Source organism: Pollachius pollachius (genome assembly GCF_949987615.1).
Source record: "Pollachius pollachius genome assembly, chromosome: 6".
Taxonomy (NCBI): domain Eukaryota; kingdom Metazoa; phylum Chordata; class Actinopteri; order Gadiformes; family Gadidae; genus Pollachius; species Pollachius pollachius.
In genome coordinates, this window is record NC_136939.1 from 2,534,345 (window position 1) to 2,544,344 (window position 10,000).

General features: G+C 51.6%; 1 protein-coding gene across 1 annotated transcript in view; it reads right to left on the reverse strand.

The window, feature by feature from the left end:
- The window catches only part of ophn1 (oligophrenin 1), a 29,905-nt gene that overhangs the window by 9,677 nt on the left and 10,228 nt on the right, over positions 1-10,000 (reverse strand). Inside the window, exons 11-17 of the mRNA XM_079737938.1 lie at positions 9,471-9,549; positions 8,132-8,165; positions 7,955-8,017; positions 6,411-6,485; positions 4,904-4,988; positions 2,627-2,685; positions 102-207 (exon numbers count right to left, since the gene is read on the reverse strand). Of these exons, the coding sequence (XP_079594064.1) occupies positions 102-207; positions 2,627-2,685; positions 4,904-4,988; positions 6,411-6,485; positions 7,955-8,017; positions 8,132-8,165; positions 9,471-9,549 (501 nt within the window). The remainder of the gene's footprint in view (positions 1-101; positions 208-2,626; positions 2,686-4,903; positions 4,989-6,410; positions 6,486-7,954; positions 8,018-8,131; positions 8,166-9,470; positions 9,550-10,000) is intronic.

A 10,000-nucleotide genomic window follows, 5' to 3' on the forward strand; every position in this document is an offset into this window, starting at 1 on the left:
TTTCTTCTGCCAAATGTAGTTATTGTGAGTCGCTTTGAACGAAAGCGTCTGCTAAACGCCCTGAATGTAAACGTAGCCGCAGATCCAACTCTGTCTCTTACTTGACGAGGTGTTTGATGAGGAGAGCCAGCATGTCCCGGTTCTTCTCGGGGAGCTTGTAGTTCAGCGCGTGGATCTCGCTCAGCCTGTGGTCCAGGTTGTCCGACTCTGAGGACCAGACGGCTCGTTAGGCAGGGCACGTCGACCTCTGACCTCTGACCTCTGAGGGTCGTGAACCTATCACCCCCCTGACCATCGCCCCGATCCAACCCCGAGGAGCAACATGGAATGGAACCAAAAGCCCAATCGAGCCGCTCCAAACCAAATCAGTCCTCTCCAAGTTTAAAGAGGCTGAACAGGAAATGGGATAATAACTTGTGGGCCTCGCCTGTGGGAACAGGCGTAAAGCATCGATGCACTGGAACAATACAGTCGTAAATTACAGATTTAAACCGCATGCTCAGACTGAGTGACCGCGAGGTTTGAGTTCCTGCAAAGGGCTCAGCCGTACGAGCTGAGAAGACAGAGAACAGGTGAGGAGGCCGGCCAAACATCTCGTAAAAGGGTTTGGTGAACACATGTTGAATACTGGACCCTACCAGTTCAGACCGGTTTGTCGCTATACAAGATCATCTTTCTGATCAACAAGTTTTTACCAACTTCATCTGACTTGCGTCTCTGCTTTGTGATCCGTTACCAATATCACTAACTCTCATCACCATCACCTAACTCTACAGCACCATCACCCTACCCCTCTGCTCTATCACCTCCTAACACCATCACCTCCTAACCCTTCATCACCTCCTAACACCATCACCTCCTAACCCCATCACCTTCTAACCCCATCACCTCCTAACACCATCACCTCCTAACCCCATCACCTCCTAACCCCATCACCTCCTAACCCCATCACCTCCTAACCCGCTCCATCACAGTAGGCCATGGTATAAAACACGATGGAGCCCTACTCGCTCCAGCTGAACATGCTTGGCTCTGTTGGGGTTTGGTGACGGAGGCGCTGCCTTACAGACGTCACTGGGGCCACTGCGGTACCGAAGCAACACCGCCAGGCGTCCGCAGCGTCCACGCATGCTAGCGTCATGGTAACAGAGCCGGGGGGGCGTGCCCAGGACCCCCTACCAGAACCCAGAGCCCCACCGTGATGCTGCGCGGTCAGAATCCTTCACCCACGCGTTGCGCAACAATGCTGCAGTTTTCAATCAACACATGGGTGCCACTTATTGTTACACCCAACGCACAATAGAGGGGGGGGGGGGGGGGGGGGGGTATATCAACCAGCCGTACGGCCGATGTGAGGAGCATCTGGGGTGAACGGATCGCACAGTGAGGACGTGGCGTCGCCGGCGCGCCTCCGACCTGAAGGACGCGGTCAGGGCTGTGGATCCATGGTGCCAGGTCGCGTCGGACCCTAGCCACGCCCACGCCCCCCCCTTCAGCGACCTCTCCACCGAGGGGGGGGGGGGGGGGGGTTAGCCCCCACTCCTGTTAGAGCCATCTTCACGCCTGATTGGCTGGAGGGCAAGCCAGACCTCCCCCTCCTCCTACCTCCTCCTCTCTCTCCTCCTACCCTACGTTTTCGTCCTCTTCCTTCTCCTTCTCCTCCACCGCCTCCTCCTCCCTCCTTCCCCTCCTTTGCCTTCTTCCCCTCCTCCTCCTCCTCCCCCTCTTCCTCCCTCATTCCCCTCCTCCTCCTCCTCCTTCCTCCTCTCTCATCCCCCTCCTCTTACTCCTCCTCCTCCTCCCCCTCTTCCTCCCTCATTCCCCTCCTCCTCCTCCCCCTCCTTCCTCCTCCCTAATCCCCCCTCCTCTTACTCCTCCTCCTCCTCCCCTCTTCCTCCCTCATTCCCCTCCTCCTCCTCCTCCCCCTCATTCTCCTCCACCTCCTCCTCCTCCTCCTCCCTCCTTCCCCTCCTTTGCCTTCTTCCCCTCCTACTCCTCCTCCTCCTCCTCCCCCTCCTTCCTCCTCCCTCGTCCCCCTCCTCTTACTCCTCCTCCTCCTCCCCCTCCTCCTCCTCCTCCTCCATCCCCCTCCTCTTACTCCTTCTCCTCCAGCCCCTCCTCATCGAGACGACTCTCAAACACTCCCTCCCCCTCCCTCTCCAGGGCCCGTCGACCTGCAGACGCTCCGATAACGTACGGGGGGCCCCGGGGCCCCTGCCGGCCCCACCGCTGAGGGCCCGGCAGGCCCCCTGCTGGGCATGCCCCCGTGGGCGGCCCCTCGTCAGCGACAGCCTATCAATGGTTGCAGATGAAGTCTCAATCTCAGACAGAACAAACAAACGATCCTGAAACCGCTCCGAACCCGTGGAATCAGGAATTCTGCCAGACCTTTCCCATCCTGACATCCCTCTCCCTCCCACTCTCTATCAACCCCTCTCTGTCGCTCTCGCTATCTCCCCCCTTTCTCTCCCCCCCCCGCCACTCTCTATCACTCTCTCTATCTCCCCCCTTTCTCTCCCGCCCACCCACTCTCTCCCGACTCTCTCTCCTTCCCCCTGGAATATCTACCGGATGAATACAGATCCATCTTCCCCAACCCCCCCCCCCCTTGCGCTGCAGGACTCACTGGCGGCCAGGATGAGGCTGGCGTGTAGGCCGTGGGTCAGGAGGGGCTCCGAGAGACTCCTGCACAGGAAGACAACAACACAAACAAACCGTCACGGGATGGAAGGACACTAAAACGACCCTCTGATCAAAGAGCACGGAGCCCAATAAAACCCTTCACTAGAGGGGGGAGGAGAGAGAGAGAGAGAGAGACACTAAAACGACCCTCTGATCAAAGAGCACCGAGCCGAGTAAAACCCTTCACTAAAGGAGGGAGGAGTGAGAGAGAGAGAGAGAGAGAGAGAGGGAGAGAGGGAGAGAAAGAAGAGAGAAAGAGAAAGAGAGAGAGAGAGAGAAGAGAGAGGAGAGAGAGAGAACTTGTACTAATGCAACGTAACTGAAATATAAACCCTTGGCTCTCAGTGTGTTCTTATGAGAACCATCTGCCGGTTCAGCGGAGGTCTGAGGAGGTCTGAGCGGCGGTGGGTGAGACAGACAGTTTAATCAGCTGCTGGAGGAAGAGGAGCTGCGTGGATGACGCTCCAAAAAGCCTCCTCCTCATCTCCGACCCACTCAGACCCTTCCTCCCAAACAGATCCCTGAAGCCTCAGGGAATAATAAAGTCTCGGAGGGACGGAGGGAACTCATCCCCCGCTCCACCCTAAGGTGATGGAGACGGCAGTGGCCCTAACTCTGGTTCCTCACCCTGGGACCACATGAGACGCCGTGGCCTCACACCGCTGTCTCCGTTGTTACTTTGACACGCTCTTAATAAAGGTTTCAATAACGAGACGTTTATGTCCTCATCTCTGAGCTCTGGGCCTCACACCTGCGGCACTGTAGAGGACTAAGTTAAGAGCTGATGAAGTGAATGGACGTTTCCTCGACCCTGTGTTGTTATCAGATATTTTTAACGAGGTAACGACTGGGTGTGGGCGTGGCCAGCGCTAACCAATAGCCCTTCAGGGTTACAGACGCAGACACGCTGCTACAAGAAACACGCTAATGTTAGCGGTGGAACGCTAGGTATCATGCTAATTATAGAAGAGAAAGAAAGGAAGAAAGAGAGAAGGAGAGAATAAGTGGAAGGAAGGAAGGAAGGAAGGAAGGAAGGAAGGAAGGAAGGAAGGAAGGAAGGAAGGAAAAAAAGAAGGAAGGAAGAGAAACAAAGAGAGAAACAAAAGAGGAATAAAGAGAGAGGAAGAAAAAGAGAGAAAGAATGAGACAGGCAGGCAGGCAGGCAGGCAGGCAGGCAGGCAGGCAGGCAGGCAGGCAGGCAGGCAGGCAGGCAGGCAGACAGACAGACAGACAGACAGACAGACAGACAGACAGACAGACAGACAGACAGACAGACAGACAGACAGACAGAAAGAAAGAAAGAAAGAAAGAAAACAAAAGAAAGAAAGAGAAATAAAGTGAGGAAGAAAGTACAGAAAAGTGGGAAGGAAATAAAGAAAGTCATTAGTAAAGACAGAGCCTCAGGTATCAGGGTGATAAAACCATAGAGGAAGAGCGAGAGAGCGATGGCGTCTGGGGATCCTAACGACGGCCTCCCCGTGTTTCACACGCCAGCCGCCGCTGCTGCGTTCACTCAGATCGCTCCGTATGTTTTCATGTTGACGGGATTCAGCAGGAAAACGACAACAATAACAAGGCTCCCTGTTTACCGGGAGCGCCTGCCATGGTAACCATGACGACGGGACAGCGCGTCCCGGGGCCGCCAGACACAAACGCTCCCAGCGAGACAATAACAATACTAACACTAGGAATAATAATGATATCGTAACATATGTGGGAGGAATGGACGGCTCAGAGGACGCTAGGGACTGACCGGAATCCACTAAGGAATCTGGGAAGATTTGGAATTTTTCCGGGAAACATAAAACACAAAAAAAAGTAAACTAAATAATTACAATTGTCTTATTAATAATTTGGCAAAAGCAAATGCCTCTGCCTTTTCTTCTCGGTGAGCGTGCCTCTCTGTGTTGTCTCCATGGTATCTGAGCTGAGCTGAACCAGTCGGTTCATTGTGACTGATATTGAGTTGGATGGCATTACAGCTACAGTACGAACGGAGGAAGAATACTGTAGCTTTAACTAAATTGATTAAGGGTCTAATTAATGACACATTGATCAATGACATCCGTAACCTGACGTCAGGAGTGCTATAACAAAACCGTATGAGAGTCATATGCAAATGTCTAGAATTGTTCATAATACTGTATACACTGTCATTCAAAATAATGTACATGTGCAGACATAAACACACACACACACACACACACACACACACACATACCTGAGGTAGAACTTCAAAGCGCTGGTGATGGTTTTGATGTCCAAGTCGTCGCTGTTGAAGTCTACATCACCAGGACACACAGGGTCTACAGGAACCAGTATAAGGGTTAGCTTAGGACCCTTATACTGGTTCTACAGGAACCAGTTTAAGGGTTAGCTTAGGACCCAGGACGCACTGGGTCTACAGGAAACAGTATAAGGGTTAGCTTAGGACCCAGGACGCACTGGGTCTACAGGAACCAGTATAAGAGTTAGCTTAGGACCCAGGACGCACTGGGTCTACAGGAACCAGTATAAGGGTTAGCTTAGGACCCAGGACGCACTGGGTCTACAGGAACCAGTATAAGAGTTAGCTTAGAACCCAGGACGCACTGGATCTACAGGAACCAGTATAAGAGTTAGCTTAGGACCCAGGACGCACTGGGTCTACAGGAACCAGTATAAGAGTTAGCTTAGGACCCAGGACGCACTGGGTCTACAGGAACCAGTATAAGATTTAGCTTAGGACCCAGGACGCACTGGGTCTACAGGAACCAGTATAAGGGTTAGCTTAGGACCCTTATACTGGTTCTACAGGAACCAGTATAAGGGTTAGCTTAGGACCCAGGACGCACAGGGTCTACAGGAACCAGTATAAGGGTTGGCTTAGGACCCAGGACGCACTGGGTCTACAGGAACCAGTATAAGGGTTAGCTTAGGACCCTTATACTGGTTCTACAGGAACCAGTATAAGAGTTAGCTTAGGACCCAGGATGCACTGGGTCTACAGGAACCAGTATAAGGATTAGCTTAGGACCCTTATACTGGTTCTACAGGAACCAGTATAAGGGTTAGCTTAGGACCCTTATACTGGTTCTACAGGAACCAGTATAAGAGTTAGCTTAGGACCCAGGACGCACTGGGTCTACAGGAACCAGTATAAGGATTAGCTTAGGACCCTTATACGGGTTCTACAGGAACCCGTATAAGGGTTAGCTTAGGACCCAGGACGCACTGGGTCTACAGGAACCAGTATAAGGATTAGCTTAGGACCCTTATACTGGTTCTACAGGAACCAGTATAAGGATTAGCTTAGGACCCTTATACGGGTTCTACAGGAACCCGTATAAGGGTTAGCTTAGGACGCAGGACGCACTGGGTCTACAGGAACCATTATAAGAGTTAGCTTAGGACCCATCTCATTACAGTTCGACCCAAAACAGAGTTTATAAAGTTTCTAACTAGTTAGAACCAGTTTTTGAATAGCTATCTTATTATTACCCTGAATTAGCAACCACTTTTCGATTGAAGATATTTGTTTAAAAAAGGTATGGTTAGTACAATTTTAAACGACCAAAAACAACAAAAGGACGACAGAATCTCAAGACGGACATTCCTGAAACGTGACCATTAAGAGCTTAAGAACAGGAACAGGAGAAGGAATATTAGCATGTTTCTTTGGAGCCGTGAGGGATTTGCTTTGGACTGAATGGACGCAGGAAGTGGGCTCCGGCTGGGGCATCGCTCACCAAAGAAAGTGTTCAGCAGCTTCTGAACTTGGATGTTGCTGCCAACGGTTCTGTACACACCCTCCTGGGTGAGCCCTGGAGAGAGGAGGAGACAGGGGAGAGGGGGAGGGAGGAGAGAGAGTGAGAGAAAGGAGAAGAGAGGAGAGGGGGAGGGAGGAGAGGAGAGAGGGGAGAGGAGGAGAGAGAGAGGGGGAGCGAGGGGATGGAGGAGAGAGGGGAAAGGGGAGAGAGGAGAGGAGAGGAGAGGGGGGAGAGAGAAGAGGGGGAGAGAGGAGAGAGGGGAGAGGAGGAGAGAGAGAGGGGATGGAGGAGAGGGAGAGAGGGGAAGAGAGGGTAGGGGGAGGGAGGAGAGGTGGGGAGAGAGAAGAGGGGGTAGAGAGGGAGAGAGGAGAAGAGAGGGGAGAGAGTGAGAGAGAGGGGAGGGGAGAAGAGTGGGGAGAGGAGAGAGAGTGAGAGGGAGGAGAGGAGAAGAGAGGGGAGAGAGGAGGGGAGGATAAGAGAGGAGAGAGAGTGAGAGGGAGGAGAGAGGGAAGAGAGTAGAGAGAGTGAGAGAGGAGGAAAGGGGAGTATGAGAAAGAGGAGAGAGTGGGAGAGAGGAGTGGGGGGAGAGAGTGAGAAAGAGGGGAGAGAGGAGAAGAGAGGGGAGAGAGGAGAGGAGGGGAGGAGAAGAGAGGAGAGAAAGTGAGGAGAGAGGGAAGAGTAGAGAGATTGAGAGATGAGGAAAGGTGTGGAGAAAGAATGGGAGAGAGGAGAGAGGGGAGAAAGAGTGAGAGGAGAAAAAGTGAGAGAGAGGGGAGAGAGTGAGAGAGAGGGGAGAGGAGAAGAGAGGGGAGATAGGAGAGAAGGAGAGGGTGAGAGAGAGGAGGAAAGGGAGTATGAGAAAGAGGAGAGTGGAAGAGAGGGGAGAGAGAGAAGAGAGAGAGAGGAGAGAGGGGAGAGAGTGAGAGAGGGGAGAGGAGAAGGAGGAGAGAGAGGGGAGTGAGAGAGAGGAGGAAAGGGGAGTAAGAGACAGAGGAGAGAGGGGAGAGAGAGGAGAGAGGGGAGAGAGGGGAGAGTGGGGAGAGGGGGGAGAGAGGGGAGAGGAGAAGAGGAGAAGAAAGTGGCAGAGAGAAGTGAGTGGGAGAGAGGGGATGGAGGGGAGAGAGGGGGGGAAATGGGAGTGAAACATGGAAGTGCAGTGAATGACTACTCTTTGTGTGAGCGCTGACCGGAGACAAGGCTAAGGTCTGTGGCATTTTATGGCAAATTAGTATACAGAGGCGCACAGTACAATTTCAATGGTTTGATTCGTAAATTATTTGGTAGTTATTTTCTCTTTATCACGTTTTTCTGCATCTTAATACATTTTCTCTGATTTTTTTTACATTTCTTATAAGATGTAGCCGAAAAAAGATTACCCTTCTACTCTAAAAGTCTGAAGACTTGAGACAGCATGTTCCAGATTTATCGCAACCCAACTGCGCCCCCTTGAGGCCGTTTCAGCGAACTACCAGAAAAGCCACATGAAAGTTGGTTTAAAAGCTGATGTATATTGAGTCCCTTACCCTTTGTTTCGATGAAGTTGATGCACTTGCGCACAAACTTAAATCCAACTTCATTCAGTTCCACTGTTATGGTAGGAAAAGCAAAGATTGGATCAGAAGTTGGGTCAGCGTTTGTGAAATAACGTAAAACACAAAATGGGATAAATTGAAAAAGTTAAACGAAGAGTAGACACTTACTTTCTGCTTTATTGTGAATCGGGGAATGATAAATCTAAATCAAAACACAATTAAAAATATCAAAATTAATGAGGAATTAAGAAGTGTGTGGGGGTTAGTTAATTGAGAGTTTGAGTCGAGATGAACTATTTTCTTACATTGATTGAAACAAATTAAATAAATACTAACAAACAATATGACAGCTGACATAATGCAACACTACAACATTCGACTTTTAACTATAATGTTGCTAGATATTAGATGATATAATATTCTATGATATTTATTTTATACTCCATTACATCGTACAGAAACATGTATCGGACTAATAACTTTTGTCCATTTCTGTCAGTTTATCTTCATTTTCAACATGCCTTTTATTTTAACATTAATATGTTATCATTGCTACTGTAGTTTTTATAGCCACTGAATTCATTTTCTACCTTCATTTTATCCACATTTCTGTTCTGCACCTCCTCAAACGCGACCCCAAAATTTCCCCACGGAGAGATATAAAGTACAATAACCGAATAGTAACATGAATAAAGTTTCATTGACTCATAAGTTATCTCGGGAGGTGTGCAAGTGCGCTTTCCCTGAAATGCTAATGCTGACTCACATGCTAATGAGATGCTAATGAGATGCTACTGAGATGCTAATGAGATGCTAAAGTGCAGCTCGGCTAGCCCGGTTGGTGGCTAGCGTCAGGGTGATGGATCTGGGGGCGGTGCTGGAAGATATCCGGGCTCAGCGCGCGGGAACGCTCCGAGGGATATTCATCTCTCTCTAACCCCGACGCTCCAGGAAGTCGGGCGGAACGCTGAAAACGCACATCCCTCACTTCCACCTCCTCCCGGCCCTCTGCGGCTCGGCCCCTTGCTTTTTCAACCAATCGGGTCGCTCGGCGCGGCCACAGCTATGTGCACAGTGGGCGGGGTTACCGAGTGGTCTGATGTCTCTCTTCGAAAGCCACAAGGTGGAGACGCCAACGACTCGTCACATCCCTCATCCCCCCTCACGAGTCGACCCCCTCCTGCAGCCTAAGGTGGGACGCAGAGCGGCCGGCACCCACCTCCTCATAATCACCCCTTTGTGACGTCACAAGCGGGAGCCTCTACCCCGATGTGTGACGGACCAAAGGGGGTGGGGGGGTTCTTTAATAGATCCTGGGTGTAGGGTGACCGCCCAGCTTCCCCGGGGTCCCGGTCAGAGGGTCGGAGGGTCCTGGTAGACCCCCTAGTGAGCCGGGACGCGGCCCCGACCCGGTCCTACACTGATGTCTCTGACGCCACTCGGCTGCACTGCCGGGGATCGAACCGCCAGTGGGGGGGGCGAACACTCTGATTGGGCGGCCACTCACCGGCTCCTTCCCGTCCATCGCCTCCATCCACTGCTTCCTGTTCGCCTCCGACAGCGCCTGGAATGTCACCGGAGCGCTTCTACGGAAACACACATGGAAACACTCATCGAGGGAAGAGGACCTTGACATCTCAAGGAAAATTGGGAGAAAAATATGAACTATTTTCCAATTATTTGAGGAGGATAACTGGAAGTCATAATATCTCACACTATTTCCCCTTTCCTCCATCCCTCTCCCTCCCTCCCTCCCTCCTCCACCCTCTCTCTCCCTCATCCCCCTCCTCCTCCTCCTCCCTCTCTCTCCCTCACCTCCTCCCTCCCTCCCCCCTCCGTCTGAAGGGTAGATAAACAGATGTCTTTTGGCAGGGAGAGTTTTCCAGCGCGTGGTTTATTAAGGCCTCAGTGTGCTGTAGGTGTGCTTCTTCCATTTGTCTGCAGAGGCGCCACGTTGATGAAGCGTTGGTGAGACACGACTGCAGGACCGCCGCCAAGGATGCACAAACTTCCTCAGACAACGAGCGGAACACACCA